Source organism: Rhipicephalus sanguineus, chromosome 9 (assembly GCF_013339695.2).
Source record: "Rhipicephalus sanguineus isolate Rsan-2018 chromosome 9, BIME_Rsan_1.4, whole genome shotgun sequence".
NCBI classification, from domain to species: Eukaryota; Metazoa; Arthropoda; class Arachnida; order Ixodida; family Ixodidae; genus Rhipicephalus; species Rhipicephalus sanguineus.
The window spans coordinates 80,453,561-80,469,600 of NC_051184.2; the positions used below are offsets into that span (position 1 = coordinate 80,453,561).

Genomic DNA, 16,040 nt, shown 5'->3' on the forward strand with positions numbered 1-16,040 from the left:
AAACCGAGCCCTGTTTCATGGACCGTCACCCTTGACCTTTGATCCAGAGGAGGCCGCTGGTGCTGTACCTGCATCAGGAGCAGGGCGCAGGCTCCTTTTGCAGCCAGCTGCTCTGCTCGGAAGCGGTGATCTCCTACCTGACGTTAAACTTCATCCTCTGGCCGTGGGACCTGACGCTACCCTCCAATCGAGACAGGTATGTGTACGTGGCTGTGTATACACTCAATGACTGACATTCCTGAGTGTGCCATTTCTGGGATATACAAATGTACAACACGTTCATTTTACTTTGTCAGTGATCATGCAGCAGCGTGCTGCCTGATTCGAAGCATCAGTTTTCTTGAAAACTAGCAACAATAACATTATTACGTGGGTGACATGAAATGTCACAAGCATCTGCATCTTTTCATCAAATGTGATCTATTTAGCTGATTACTTGTCCGCCTCGGTGGTACAATGGCTACGGTGCTCTGCTGTTGACTCGAAACTGGCGAGTTCGATCTCGGCCGTGGCGGTTGCATTTTGATGGAGGCAGAATGTTAGAGGCTCGTGTGCTCTGCAACGTCAGTGCCAGATGGTCAAAATTTTCAGAGGCCTCCACTGTGGCGTTCCTCGTTGTCATATCGTGGTTTTGGCATGTAAAAACCTAAATATTATTATTAGGTTATTGCTCAAGGCCTAAACATGGAAGTAAGGAAAGCTGGGCATGCACACAGTGTCTGATGAGGATATAGATCTTGTCGCTGTCAGCAACATCAATTTTTCGTTTGTTAACCAGGAGTGGTGAAACTTAGTATACGCACTCGTTTACATTTCTCACTTCCATGTTGTTTTCTTCTCAATTTTTTTTTTGTATTTTGCTCTGTTTTGTTCAGGTTCCTGGAGTCCATCAGTCGGTCACTAGGGGTCAGTGCGGTCAGTGCAGTTCGCAGCAGTGCTCTCGACTGCCTTCCAGCGCTGGTGGTGCTGTCGCGGGTGCGGGGATCCCTCGAAGTGCTCTCGTTAATTCCCGGTGAGCATTTCAGCTAAATGTTTATGCTCATAGCAAGTACTTTTTCTAGCGCCTCATAAGACAGATGTTGCATTTCTCCATTGTTAGCATACCTGTATGTTTGGCCTTTCAGTTTTTCAAACAATTTTCTTCACAATTAACTGTCATTATGAGTTTTGTTTATATCCCTTACATTGCTACGCATGCACAACAACATATACGTGCGTACACGTCAAGTTTGCAGCAAATCAGTGGTGCAGAAACCAAGAATGATTTGTGAACACAGAAAGGATATTGTTACATGTAGCTCGCATTAAGATATTGCAAAGTCATAACAATATATTTACGAGTCCAAGAGATTGCAACTAGCAAGCCTTCATCACGTCATCTTTCTCATAGTCTTCACCGGAGCAACGCTGAGGCTGCCCTTACTGTGTCCGTTCCGTATCTGCATGCGGTGTCCAGCAATGGTGCATGTGCTGAAGAGATGCTGCTCTCTTCGTGAGAGTTTGCACACTTTATTGGAGTGCACTGCTGAGTGTGGAGTGTGTGTGTTTATGTACGTGTCCTTTTTCTTGTCTCTCTGTCAAAACGCTGAGGGAGTGGTTCAATCATTCTGTTGAATGACGCACACGTGCGAAGTTAATCATTTCTGACCAGCAGCGGCACTTGAGAATCGTAACAGATTACACTACGAAATGCCGACGTTTGAGGTAAATTAGGACTCGTTCCTTGGTCCAAACGCAGGCTATGGACAGCATTTGGCGTGGAGCTTAGCGCGGAAGGGTGTCACGCTGCTAAGCTCGGGGACGTGGTTCGATTCCTGCCAACAGCGGTTGCATTTTGGTGGGGTTGCAAAAGCACCCATGCACCCAGAATTAGGTGCACGTTAATGAACAACAGATAGTTTAAATTAATCCGGAGTCTGCTACTACAGCATGCCTTATAATAATATTGTGGTTCCAGCACGATAACCCCAGATATTATTATCATCATCGTCATCAGTGGAAGGATGTATTTTCCAGTTCTACATGGTTGAGCATTTGTCCTTTATTAAATGTAAACGTTTGAATGCTGACCCCCTCAGAAAAAAATTTACAATGTGTGTACATATTCAACTTAATAATTATATATTTAAAATTTTCAGTGTCAACAGGGTGCGCACAGGTCCTTGAAACCCTTGAATACCCTTGAAAATCGAAAGTCTGTCTTCAAGGCCCTTAAAAACCTTGAATTTCGGACCATTCCTTGAAAACCTTGAATTTGTTGAATGCTCAATTTGAATTGCTATTTTTCATCATGGAAACGGTTTTCGTTGCTGAACTTTTGTGAGTTCTCAAATGCGGCCAAGAAACCTTACCAATTTTTATACAGTAAAAGCTCGTTAATTCGGATTTCTAGGCACCGGAAAAAATGTCCGAATTAACCGAATGTCCGAATTATTGAATGGTCGAAATAAACACAATAAATGCAAGAGTTTTTTCAACATACCTTTACTTTACAAAGTAATCGCGCATGCGTTTAAGTTTTCGAGCAGAAATTCGCACGGACACAATTTTTCTGAGCCCTTCAAGGTGCTCAGCAGCTCGCGTGCTGTCTGCAGTGCCAAAACAAAATTCTTCAAGGACGACGAGGGCCTCCGCGACTTCCTTCACAGTGCGAGGGGGCCCGTGTGGCTCATGGTGTGGCTGCTCCTCTTCAGGCTCTTCGTTCTCGGATTCGTTGCCATGCATCACTTCCTTGACGATTTGCTCATCAGTCAGACAGCCGGCAGTGGCAACGCCATCATCAATGCCGATATAATCCTCTAGTGTCACCAGTGTCACTGCGTCAGGCATAACACTTCCGAAATCCTGCCCATCGTTGGCACCGTCGTCCGGCGACACTTCGGCATCGCTGGAGTCGGGTACAACAAAGCCACTGTGCCTGAAACAGTTGGAATGGCGTGCGCAGGCGTGTTTTGCCACACATACGCAAGAATGCTAACTGCGCTCGGGAGACTCGCGTTGTATTGTTTGCCGACGTCATGGCACTGGAGCAACTTCTTGTCGGCAGAGCCCATTTTTAAGGGCACGCAAAATTTCTACTTTGGTGGTGAAGTCCTTCGCCTCGTACTTGGGCCGCTTCGCCAGCGTTGCCATCGGCGGAGAGTGCGTTCACACGAAAAGTCAGCACAAAAGTACCAGCAACGATGAAGCTAAAAGAGCCGTACTGAATCGTTCCTCAATAAAACGACGTTCAACGATGCAGCACACCAACGGGAACAAAAGCAATAAAATGGCACCGCCAACAACACAGCGAAGAAAAGGCGTTCAACCAGTCTCAAGTCGAGCCAAGTCGACAATTGATGTCCATGGCGATGCTGCGTTTGAGCTTCACTTCTGTTCCGAATTGTTCTTTTTTTGTTTTTGAGCCTCGCCAGCGGCCCGAAAGTCGCCGAATTATCCGATTTGCGGTCAAATCTGGTCAAACGAGCACCCAGTCTCATAGAGTGATGCGTATATTTACAGGGACCAGATGATGTGTCCGAATTAACCGATTTTCCTAATTAACAAGAGTTGAATTAACGACCTTTTACTGTACCTATTTAGCCGACTCTCGTTAGACAGCTGGCAACATTGGGCTTGGTGCGAGTCTCGGAGGCAGTGTTCACTGTAGACTTCGTGTCAGTGACTTAAAACGTCACCACCGGTGCTGGTGGAAGTAGTATCGGCTACGAGCGCAGTCGCCCCATCGCTATCGCATGTCCATTGTATGATTGTCTCCGTCCAACTAGTTCCACGCGGCGTCCGCGTTTGTGCGCGGGCTTTAACCTAGTTGTGTCCTTGTGCTACCAGCGCTGTTTGGAATGAGCGTGCCTTCTACGTGTCAGTGCAAGGGGTGCAAGTGATGTGTTGACACGTGAAACAATGCCCGGAAAAAGCAAATTTGAGACTACGTGGCGCCATCATGACGACTACAAGCACCGGATTGCACCTGACACGATGAATCCACATCGGGCTGAGTACAAGCTTTGCGGCAAAACTTTTGATGTGACTGCCAGGGGTGACTCTTGATGTAAAAAGTCACACGAAAAGCGCCAAGCATATTGGTGCAGTGAAGATGGGGCAAGCGGTGCGTTGAAAAGCTACCCGACGCCTGTTGCGACAGAGCAGTCCACTACAGCGTCTCCGTTACAGTCGCCAAGCTTACATGATGCTTGTACTGACGCAGAAATTCCCTGGACTTTGAAAGTCTTCACATCCCACTTCTCGTACCGGTCGATTTGTATTGTGACATGTATTTTTCTTTGTGCAATAAATGTCAGACCTTTTGAGAGCACTGTTTCAAGATCTCCGACATGGGGGAAAAAATTACCTCTTGAAGAGGGCCTTGAAAATCCTCCTATAGGGCCTTGGAAGTCCTTGAATATCCTTGAATTTTCTCCTTTGAAACCTGTACGAACCCTGGTCAAATTCTTATCAAATATGTCACTTTTAAGTATCAGTGTTATTGTGTGTGTGTGTGTTTTTTTTTTTCATTTATTTAATACAAGCAACATTGACTCATTGCTGTCATATTCGATTTAGTATAGGCCTCTCATATATTTTCATTTGCCGTATACACTCAACTAAGGGCCACGCTCGTGTAAGGGCCGCTCCCAGCAACTTGACAGTCCAAATTTTTGGGGAAAAAAAAAAAAAATCTCACCAACAAACAGCAGTGTCGTCGCATCTCACTTACGTTGCATTTTGCAGGAGCCACCAGATGGCAATAGCTGTCCAGTGGCTTCGTCACGCGGCGCTACCTGTGAGCTTCGGCCACGCGGCGCTTACTGGGAGATCTTGTCGCTCTTCTCGCCGGCACCATTGATCCTTTGTGCTGCCGTTCATGTTGACAACTGCCTATAGCACAACCACTTGCGATAGTGGTATAGGCAGATATATGGCACAATTAAATAGGTTTTTCATATATGGATTGAAAATTGAACAAATGTTTCACACTTCCGTAGAAGGGCCGCACCCCTTCAAAATAGCGGAAAAAAAGTGCGGCCCTTACATGAGTGTATATGGGGTCATCATTTTCATTCTATCTTGTGTCCACTGCAAAATTAAAAGACTCTTCTAATGATCTCCACCTTAACCTGAACTGTGCAAACCGATTCCATTTTATGCCTGCAAATTTTTTAATTTCGTCATTCCACCTAACCCTTTGCTGTCCTTGGTTGCTATCGCCATCTTTTGGTATCCATTCCGTCGCTCTATCTGACCATCGGTTGCATGTCCTTCTGATGACTTGACCCACCCAGGTCCACTTTTCTCTTAATGGCTGCAAGAGTATTGCCTACTCCTGTTTGTTCTCTAATCCACTCAGCTGTCTTCCCATCTCTTTGATTTTACACCTATCATTTTCTATTCCATCGCACGCTGTCTGTGTTGTTCTTAGAGGGACACTAAAGTGAAAGAACAAATCGGTTTATAGTATTGTCACGTGGTCGTGATGTCGACGAAGACAGCAGTCAGCACGTCCGAGATGAAACTGTTTATTTGGCCGAACTTGTGGCCGGGAAACTGAAAGTCAAACTACAGCAATACACTGATAGCGGCGAACAGAGCGTCGACCGTCGATCAACTGACAAGCGGTCAAGCGTGTCGGCTTTCATACAGGCGCTATCGAACTTTCCAGCAATATCGCTGGTGGCGGCGTTATCTCTCGATAAAGCTGGAACATTCGCGTGCGCCGCGCAGTCTTAACAAAACGGATCTACTACAATCGCGAAGCTTCTCGAACACTGCTTCGCGGACAGCGTTGACCGTTGATAACCGTCCTTTATGGTCAAACCCGAATACATTAAAATAAAACAAGAAGTGGGCATGGCAATATCGATAAATTGTACTCCGAGAACTCTAATGTCGTTAATTTCACGATCATATTTTTAACAATAGAGGAGCAAATCAAGTCCTAAGTTTCATTTTTAAATTTCACGCCGAAATCTCCGTGTTTCGGCAACATCTGCTCAACATTTCCTTAAACTTGGTATCTTGGTGGTCTTTGGCCACCTCAGAAGTTAACGTACTTCAGTTTTACCGATTAGGAGCTGTGTAAGTTCTAATAGAAGCCATCAAAATCTGTGATGTCACAGCGTTTGGTGCAGGAATTTCAAGGTGGCATCGCCACCAGCATTTTCTAATTGCGCGTTTTCTCGCTTACCAAGCGTCTTCTCGTAGCAAGGGTGGTGATATTGGAATTGTGAAATAGTTATTTTACTAATACGGAGAAAAATCATTTTTCACTTTAGTGTCCAAATAATTTCTGAGTTTCTTATTCTCCAAGTTTCTTCCTCATAAGTTAGTGCTGGATACACCTTTTTCTCAATCTGTCACCCAGTTCATGGTTCATGACTTGTAGTGGGTATGTGTCATTAGAAAAACGATATCGTCATCAGCACTAGCAGCAGTGGAAGAGAAAGCAGAAGTGTAATGATGGCTGCCTCTCGGGTCGTGCTTGGATCTGGCATCAGGTACTGTCATTCAGCACTATCAGCTTCAGCATTATCAATTCCAGTTGGGAAACCAGCACCCAATATGTGAGGCTGTTTGTCTTTTGAGGAACTTGTCATTTTGCTTCCAAGTCTTAATCACTGAGTGGTGTGTTATGATCAAGGTAGTCCACTTTGTCGCTTTGTTCATAGTATTGGTACCAAATGATGGCATAGGAGAGTGGAGTTTGGAAGAACTGTCTGGATATTTTATCCATGTTTTGCACAGGTTCTGAGCACAATGCCATACACTCTATGCCCCCATCCCATGCTTTAAAAATAGGCTTATGCAGATGTCACTTTTCTGGGTCACTCTGTAGTCAAAGCGTATGGTAATTAGTATTTAATAATTTCAAAGCGAATTTGATTAGCAGCAGGGTGCAGTTGATAAGCAGTAAGGCTCTTGTTGATGCTCAAGCACAGCCCACCTTTCGGATGTTGCACATGGTAACCTAATTCACTAAGTGGCAGCCTTAAACGTTGCGTATGCAACGTGCCAGACGTTGCGTATGCTAAACTGAAACTGTCTAATGAACAAGATCAAGAACTGCGCGTGTGTGACCTGGTTCTGACCTTTCATGCTTGTCTCATCCTGCAGGCAGTGTGGAACTCGACGACCTCATGACACGGCTCATGCAAGTTGTTGAGGTGTTCAGCAGCGAAATGGCCAGCGAGAGCAGAGAGGAGGTGAGTTTCATCGGTCGCGTCTGCTACGTTTGGTCGCTCTAACAAATGGCATTTTGTCGAGCCATGTCATTTCTCAAGCGTGTGCTTTGCTGCTCAGTGCATGCGCCATACAACAGCGCTTGAAATGAACTGCAGTAGAGCCTTGGATAAGGCTACAAAATTGAAACGTTTCATGCGTCTGATCGTATTGCGTCATTTTTGTCTGGCCGCCTCAGTAGTAGCGTTTAGCGCAACAAAACGACTCGAGAAAAATAATAGAGTGCACTGCTACTCTCTACCGGCATCATTTGATTGCGTCACGCACCTTTTGTAAAGAAAACAGACCAGAAGGTCATGTGCGTGCACAAGATCATGCGTGCTTTTTTGATCGTGTCATTGTGATTACTGCACATGATCTACTGGTCTTTTACAACACTGAGCTTTTGTTGTCTTTTTAGTTTTAAGCTTCTGTTGAAAGCTCTGTTGATCACGTGTCATGATGGTTTCTCGTGCTCACTGCGCATGGATTTCCAGTCTGTTTTCTTTATATAAAAAGTGCATGACGCACTAAAATGTCGTCGGTTGGGAGTAGCACTGTGTCCTGTTGTCTATCTTGTGTTGTTTTTTCACGCTAAATGTTACTATGAACATGCACCAACTAGCCTATCAACAAATTTTGTAAAAAGGTGTGTTCAATTTGCCTGCCCAACTCTGGACAACTTCGTGGCTGAACTTCACCAACACGTGTATAACGCAACACTAGAAACGAATGGCCAAGGTTCTGATACAGCACAGTTCTTCTGTTCACTCATTATGCACTATTCACCTACGTTTACGAGGTCATGAACTATGTGTATGTTCGGTTTCTGAGGCATAAATGCACACTGTGTAGGCGCAACAGACGTTCACAAGTGGAGTTTCAATGGCGCCTACACCTGCGTGCTGCTTTGTCTTGTTTTGTTTCTGCACACTTGCGCCAAGCCGGAACACGCAGAAAAGTCTTGGAACAAGCCCTACGCTTTGTCTGCACCTTTTGAAACGACCGCTGTGGTCTGGGGGTCACCACTGCTGCAGTGTAGAAACAAGCAGCAGGACAAAGCACCTTGTGAACTGGTTCAGAGGGTGCATGCGTAGGTGACGGCAGGGGTGCAAAAGGGGCATTAACCTTCCCCCCCTGAACCACACCAGTGCTCCCCCCTTCCCCCACCGTGATGCAACACAGCTTTGCACCCTCCAAGACAAAATCCTGCCGATACCCATGGGTGCAGACAAATTGAATTGACCTAGCATACGGGATCTGCGTGAATCCTTTTTGATCTCTTGCACAGAGTTTGATGTTTTGAACATGTCAAAACCAGTGATTTACCACTCCTCATTTAATGTGCTGGAGGTTGATTTGAATATGTTTGGGGCATAATTCAGGGTCTGTACGTCAGTGCCCTGGACTCTCTGTGTAAACAGTTTTTGTGTCCTTTTGGTTTTTTCAGGAAGAGCGGGAAGCCCGAGAAAAGGTGCGGAGGGAACAGGACGCGGCATACCAGGCTTCTCTCGAAGCCGACCAGGAGAAGGTGGGCAGCACTCACTACTGCCGTCGGCACATTCAGTTCACATAAGGAACGTGGCTGCACGTGTTCCTGCTAGATTTCACACTTCTGGCCTTGTTCTTTCAACTGCATCATTCTGTTCCTTGCTTTAGTGGATGTTACAACATTGCATTGTCCGGCATGTAGATTTCAAGCAAAATCATCTGTAGGTAGTTGTTAATGAGAGCCGTTGGTCTGCCTTGAGTTATTGGTGATTGCCAAAAAAAGAAATTACTCGTAACTTGTTTTTGAATTCACAAATTACAGATTACACTCAAACCTTGATATAACGAACGTGGATATAACGAATTATCGGTTATAACGAAGTAAATGAAGAATAGTCCTGTCATAGATACAGTGTTACAAATAAACGTTTATATAACGAATTTTCGGATATAGCAAAGTTATTTTCATGGCAGATGTGACTGTTATAATGAGGTTTGAGTGTACTAGCACCCATGAAAAGGGTATAGGACATGCTGGTATGTCTGGGTGGACGTACTTTCGTAGGTTTAGGGCCCAACAGCAGTTTCGTCCTCGAACAAACAAACAGTTCGAAAATGCCACATCATCAGGGTAACCAGGTTTTTAGAAACGATGCCAGCATTGCATCTAGTTTGGCTACACAGAGTTGCTGGTGCCATAGAGAAAGAAATCCAATAGGAAAGAGAGTTATGTTGCGTTAGCCAGGCTTGTCTAGTGAAACTCTGCAAAGCCATTCCCTTTGCTTCTCCTCCCTCAGTGTCGTCCAGACGCACAACTTGCTGACTGAGAATGTCTGCACGGCTGCACTGTCATAGCTTTGCCTGCCACTGCAGTGCACTCAGACGTGACAGTCATGCGTTGAGGCGATACTTTGTTTGGCTTCATTCGTGTTGCACTGTGCTATCTCTCCAAATTTCTTTCTTCCTCCATGATTGTTGCTAATGACATGCCGTACTCGAATTCTGTCCTTTTTGTTTGAAGAGGAAACTGTTCTGCGATTTTACCGTGTTAAGTATCCCTTCTTTGTGTTGTGTGCTGCTTGGCATGCGCCTATGAAACGCTGTATGTTCATTTCCAAGAAAGCATTTACAGATCCTGTTGCCCTTAGGGGAGGGGGGGGAGGACTCGCAGGGTCCCTTGTACATTGGTCTAAGCCGACTCAAATGCAAAAGCCAACTGGTTGGTGTGGCTGTTTTCCCACTTTGTTTTTTAGTCATGCAGACACCACAGAGACGAAGTGAACGCAAGCTCGCAGAACTCGAGACGAGAGGCTCGCGGGGGGCGAGGGGGGGGGGGGGGGGCATGTGACTTTAGGCCATGTAAGCGAGAGCCTTTTTCCTTTTTTTCTTGATTTTTTTTTAGTCGCACAAACGCCACAAAGGCAAAGTGAACATGCAGCTTGCACGCCTTGATCCATGAGACATGCGTGTGGTTGTGTGACGTTCGCACGAGACATATAAGGCTTTCACTTCTAAAAAGTGCAATACACTATGTGTGTGTCCAGGACAAGCAGCGACAGAGGTTGGAGCAGGCTCAGCTCGAGAAGGAGACTGAAGAAGAGCGACAGAGGGCGCTGCAGCGGGACGAGAAACTGCACCAGGAGGAGCTGCAAAAGGTGAGCAGATTTTTGGTTTGTTGGGGTTTTACGTCCCAAAACCACAATATGATTTATGAGAGACACCGTAATGGGGGGGCTCTGGAAAGGTTGATCACCTGGGCTTCTTTAACGTGTATCTAAATCTAAGTACACGAGTGCTCTTTGCATTTCGCCCCTATTGAAATGTGGCCGTCGTGGCCGGGAATCGAACCCACGCCCTCGAGCTTAGCAGCGCAAACCGTACGTGCTGAGCTACCACAGCGCGTCACAAAAGGTTAGCAGTGCCACCTTGAAGCGAGAGCTGCTAGGTGTTCAGTATTCACTTGTTAGACTGAACCCATAACATTCTCGTATTGTGAAGGTTGTGGGCTCAGTCCTTATAACCGACAAGTTGTTGTTTCATCCACATTCATTTCGCTTTACCCTGTAATTACTGTACTTCAAATAAAAACTACTAACTATTTTATTGATTAATTAATTAGAACTACAAGCAATGCCCCCTATGCCTTTCATGGCTTCCCATAGTTAATTCTGTGCAGCAAAAGATGGGCCTGTCGATATGTTCCCCTTCTTTCATTTGCTTGCCAGACACGTGAGCCATGCCCTCTCGTCGCATGTTTGCAGGCAATGCTAGAATCCCTAGCAGCGCTCGTGCCGGCCGAACCGCCCGAGGACGGGTGCAACGGCGAGCCCGTGACCCATCTGCGGGTGCGGCTACCCTCGGGCGAGGTGCTGACGCGGCGCTTTCTGGCCAACTCTCCGCTCAGCCAGCTGATGCTGTACGTGGCCTCGTGCGGCTACCCCGCGCAGCGCTACCGCCTGCTGGCCTCTTGGCCCCGACGAGACGTGAGCACAGCCGTTTTTTACTCTTCCGCGTGCCTGTTTCACTGCAGCGTACTAGTGGCCTTTGAAATCTTCAAGGATTTTTAAGATTGTTGCAGAGCAGTATGAGCAAGATGCTTGCACACAGAAAAGCGTCGCACACAAACTATACAAGTGTGATAGCTTGTGTGTCTGGCAGTGCACAAATGTGTGCAAATAGCATATGCAATCATTTGCTCAACTAGAAGTGATAGGTACAAAATGTACAAAATGTCGGCTAACGTCGCCATTTGAAAGGCCCTTCTCAAATATTACATATGGGACATTTCTGAAGCAAATTTGGCACAAGGATTCCAACAACATATCGATACCGATCTCGATCAAAAATGACTAAAATCTAGACGGCAATTTTGAGTTTTCTTTCACGGGTATGTATCCAACACATGGTGACCGCAGTTGGTGAATCATGAAAAAAAAATTTAATACCACTCATGCCTGTGTAGTTCATGAGCATACTTATTAAAAACATAAAAATAATATTGGACGAAGAGAGTCATGTGCAGGGCCGCAGGCCACTAGCGGGAGATCGGCAGGCCGCGCGTTTGAGAACCCCTGCCGTAGGTGCTTGGTGTCAGATTACAGAAACGTTTCAACAACTGGTGAGCTTGCGATGTACTGGCAATATTTATTTTGAGTTTTGAGCGTTGAAAACTTTGAAGTCCGTGGACTTGATATTTGATGAAAAAGGCATGACTTATGAACCGTCGCGGTACCTTGGGAAGTGACCCACCGCATTTGTTTCATGTGTCTTTGGAACAAGAGTGACTAGATGATGGGACCAAGGTTTGGAAACACCAGACAACTTTCATGGTTTTTTTTTTTTTTTTTTTTTTCTGCTCGTCAATGCCTGTTCTTTCTGCCGAGAACTTTCTTTTCTCCACAGCTGGGTCCACTAAGCCTGATTGATGCAGTCGTGACAAACGCTCCATCACGTCACCGTCACTGCATCAATGTTCATTGTTATATAGCATGTCGTCGTTGCTTTTTCATCGGAAATGTAACACCAGTGATGTTGAAAGCATTGGTGTGCCATTATTTCAGAGAAACTAGCTAGAAAATGCTGCTATCTCGTGGAGGACACTGCTGCCGTGACGGTGACGAAGCATTGGTGGTTGCGCAAATCAAGCCGAAGAGTTGTGGGTGGTGCACTGACCGGTGTCTCTCTGGTGTGTTTGCAGCTGTCGGAGGTCGACGGCAACAAGACCTTGAAAGAACTTCAGCTTTTCCCGAAGGAGACGCTGACGCTTGAAGAACGGCCCTCTGTCAGCCTCGATTGAAATTAAACACATTACGGCACCTGTCGTCTGCTGCCTGTCCACTTATTTCGTGCGACTGCGGCCACCTGACGCCGCTGCGTTTGGCTGTATTGTAATGGGCAAGTCGTTTCACTCCTCGGTGGCGATCCATTGACACTTTTGGGGCCATTGACATAAACGACACTGAAAACAAGTCCCAAATGGTCACTGCTGTACACTGTCGTCCTTTATGAAAGGGAACATTCGAGTGCGCGGCGTGCGCGCTGCGGCAGCTAGCGTACAGCACCATCAACCGAGAGCTGAAGAAAGCACGTCCGCTTTTGGCGGCATCGCCCGCTGCGCGACCGAAGCAGGATCGTAATCTAGCAGCGCTTGTCCACCGGCCATGACTCGTTATTTTGTTTGCCAATAGATGACGTCAAAAGCGGGTGCGCTTTCTTTCGCTGTCGGTTGATGGCACTGTAGGCAGCCGCAGCAGAGCTCAGGCCGCGCGCTCGCGTGTTCCCTTTCATAAAGGACGACAGTGTACATTTACAATGCCTTTTTTTTTTTGGTTCCTTTTGTTTTTTACCTGACAAGTGCTTTCACCCTGCGGGGATGCAAGAAACTTTTTTCTTGCAACGTTGACCTCCGGTTTCGATTCCAAGTGTTCCAAGATTGGTTTAGGCCAAGGCACCGCCTGTCGCATGTGGTTTCCGTTACGACTGATGTCTGTCTGGCTTCTGATCTCTCAAAGTGTGATTGCTTGGTACTACAGTCCAGTACAACTTAAGAAGTCTGGGGAGGCCTGGCCAGTGATCAATTGCCTCTGCAACTAAAGAAATTGCCGAGTGGTCATGCACTCCGCAATATTTTCTGAAGGCAGGGTCATCGGCTATCTGGTTAACACATATATGCCCAGAGTCCTTCATATAGGACGCTTCTTTGCACTCTAACATCGCTATTTCTTTAGCTGATGACTAGCACCACGTACAGCACATTAAGCAAGCTCATTGAGGCCTGCTTGATGTGCTGTACGTGGCGCTAGTCATCAGCTAAAGAAATAGCGATGTTAGAGTGCATCAAAGAAGCGTCCTATATGTAGGACACTGGGCATATATGGGTTAATGATGTCAGTCCAAAGTGCACACCCGCTGCTACAAGCTTGTGCGCATCTGTCTTTGAGGAGGAAATGCCGCATTCTTCTAAATTTGTACCCAACTACAGCTCGTTTACTGCCCTCATGGGTACAATTTCAGCTGTTCACAGGCAGGCACCGGTACATCTAAATGACGCCAATATACATGAACAATGCTACCGTGCCTGTGCGTTTTCTTTCTTCAGAATAGCCAAAATTTATTGCCTCAAGGTGACGATAAGGTGAAGGGTTACTGGAAGCTCCTCACTCATTTGGTTTTTCTGATGGGCGCAAAACCGTAGTTTTTCTGCGTGCGCTCGCACAGCGATTACGCTATGTCTGTAGTACCGGTTTTTCCGTTGCGAACAAGTCGAGCAACAATTCCTTTGATACAGACCACTCCCCTGCTGCTAAACTGGAATCGAATTTGTTTTCGGCCATCGATATCGCCACACATGCTTATTTCGTTTATTTTAATGTGGTCAGGCTTCACCCAGAAAAAAACTGTTACCACCACTCGGCGCAGACCGCAACCTCAAAGTTTGGAAACATCACAGTGGTTTCAAACTGCTCTGTCAAGATTATGTCCAGGCCACGAGTAACAGATTATTCTAGATCTAACGCGAGCACCAGCGATAACACTGGAAGGTTCGATTAAGGCATGTATAAAAGCCGACACATTTCACATGCAGGCGAGCAGATTAGTCGACGCCTGACGTCCGTGCTCGCCATTATCATTGTTTGGCGAGTGTTGCTTGTTCTTTGGGTCTTTCTCTTACAGGGCACAAGTTTGCCCAATAAAGCTTTTCACCTTCAACGGCTGCGTTTGCTTTCTTCGCCATCGCAACCTTGTGACACATGACGAATCACTAGCCAGTTTGAACTCTGAATCCAGCTGAGAACTTCTCGGAAGTGTGCGGCACGACAGATCTGGCTGGTAAAAAGGTGATGGTAATCTCGTGTGCGCATTTTCGCAAGCCTGTAAAACATATTCTGATCCATATACTTTTTTATTCCTAATACTACAAGTTTCATTCTAATTTTTTATTATTATTTGTGAATAAGCAATGCATCTATACTGGTGGAAATTATTTTCTTCTGACGTTATGGTTGCTTTAGAAAAGTGAGGGCAAACTATTTTCAAAATAATGTCACTCCAAAGATTTTAAATCTGCAATAAAATAAAATTGATGCTGTGGCGTCACATGCGGCAATATTTGACCCTCGGATAGTTGAAGAGCTCGTTACTAGGGGTGTGCGAATATTCGAAATTTCGAATATTTTTCGAATAGTGTTTGCTATTCGATTCGATTCGCACTGAAATTTTACTATTCGAACTATTCGAACTTCCCAAAGACAAATGCAGTCAACGTCCGGTTGAAAGTGACCCCTTCAGATTTTCAATATGCTTCACCTCATTACACTCTCGTAGTGCGGCAAAGCTGCCTTTCAAGCTCCGTTACAGTCGAACTTTGTCAAGACAGTCCACGTCCAATTGGAAGTGGTCCCTAGATTTTCAATATGCTTCACCTCATTACACTCTCGTATTGCGGCAAAGCTGCCTTTCAAGCTCCGTTACGGTCGAACTTGGGCAAGAGACAGTCAACGTCCGATTGAAAGTGGTCCCTAGATTTTTAATATACTTCACCTCATCACACCCCCGTATTGCGGCAAAGCTGCCTTTCAAGCTCCGCTACGGTCGCAAATGTAGTAACTCAAGAAAACGCTGCTTCCAACATGGAGATGAAAGATGTGGCAGAGTTGGGGGCTCAATTAATGCTGTTTTGGACCTGAAATTTGGGCAGAAAGTCCGAAAAATCGGACGCCGAAGCTTTTTAGCATCCAAAATTTCAGATGTTCTTATATATCGATGTCTACGAGGCAGATTTGGAACTCCGGTCTTGAAGGGAGCACACCCTTGTCCGCCACATCAGTTTGCCTTCCACAGCAGTTAAAGGAGGAGGAGAGGCTGAGGAAATGGCATCTCTGCCTATCACGTGTAAAGTGTTGTCGGCAACACTTTGGTTGCACCAAATCATGTACATAAATACAATTCGGCCTCTACATTGCCTCACTCTTGGTAAGAAAGACAACTATGAAATATGACCCCACCAGCGCTTCATCAACCTAGCGAAAAGAAACACTTTCATGTTGCGATCTCAGAAGAACATACTTAGGGATTCTCTGCAACTTTTTCTGTAATTTCACTTCGAATTATTCGAAAAATGTTTGAGAAATATTCGAAAATTATTCGAAATTATTCGATTCAATTCGGACTCAATCTTTATTATTCGAATTCGCTTCGCACCCAAAATTTTGCTATTCGCACAGCTCTACTCGTTACTTATAATCTTACCATCATGGCTTTTACATATGTAGCCCGATTTTATCTTTTACAGGTAAAGAGAAACAAAAAGAGCAACTGCTTCTAATTTGGTCCATTTT

At 45.7% G+C, this 16,040-nt stretch overlaps 1 protein-coding gene across 1 annotated transcript in view; it reads left to right on the forward strand.

The window, feature by feature from the left end:
• The window catches only part of LOC119405598 (FAS-associated factor 1), a 37,028-nt gene extending 24,523 nt beyond the window's left edge, over positions 1–12,505 (forward strand). Inside the window, exons 12-18 of the mRNA XM_037672431.2 lie at positions 48–196; positions 876–1,012; positions 7,108–7,196; positions 8,663–8,743; positions 10,248–10,358; positions 10,965–11,186; positions 12,401–12,505. Of these exons, the coding sequence (XP_037528359.1) occupies positions 48–196; positions 876–1,012; positions 7,108–7,196; positions 8,663–8,743; positions 10,248–10,358; positions 10,965–11,186; positions 12,401–12,499 (888 nt within the window). The 3' untranslated portion in view covers positions 12,500–12,505. The remainder of the gene's footprint in view (positions 1–47; positions 197–875; positions 1,013–7,107; positions 7,197–8,662; positions 8,744–10,247; positions 10,359–10,964; positions 11,187–12,400) is intronic.
• The last annotated feature ends 3,535 nt before the right edge of the window (positions 12,506–16,040 follow it).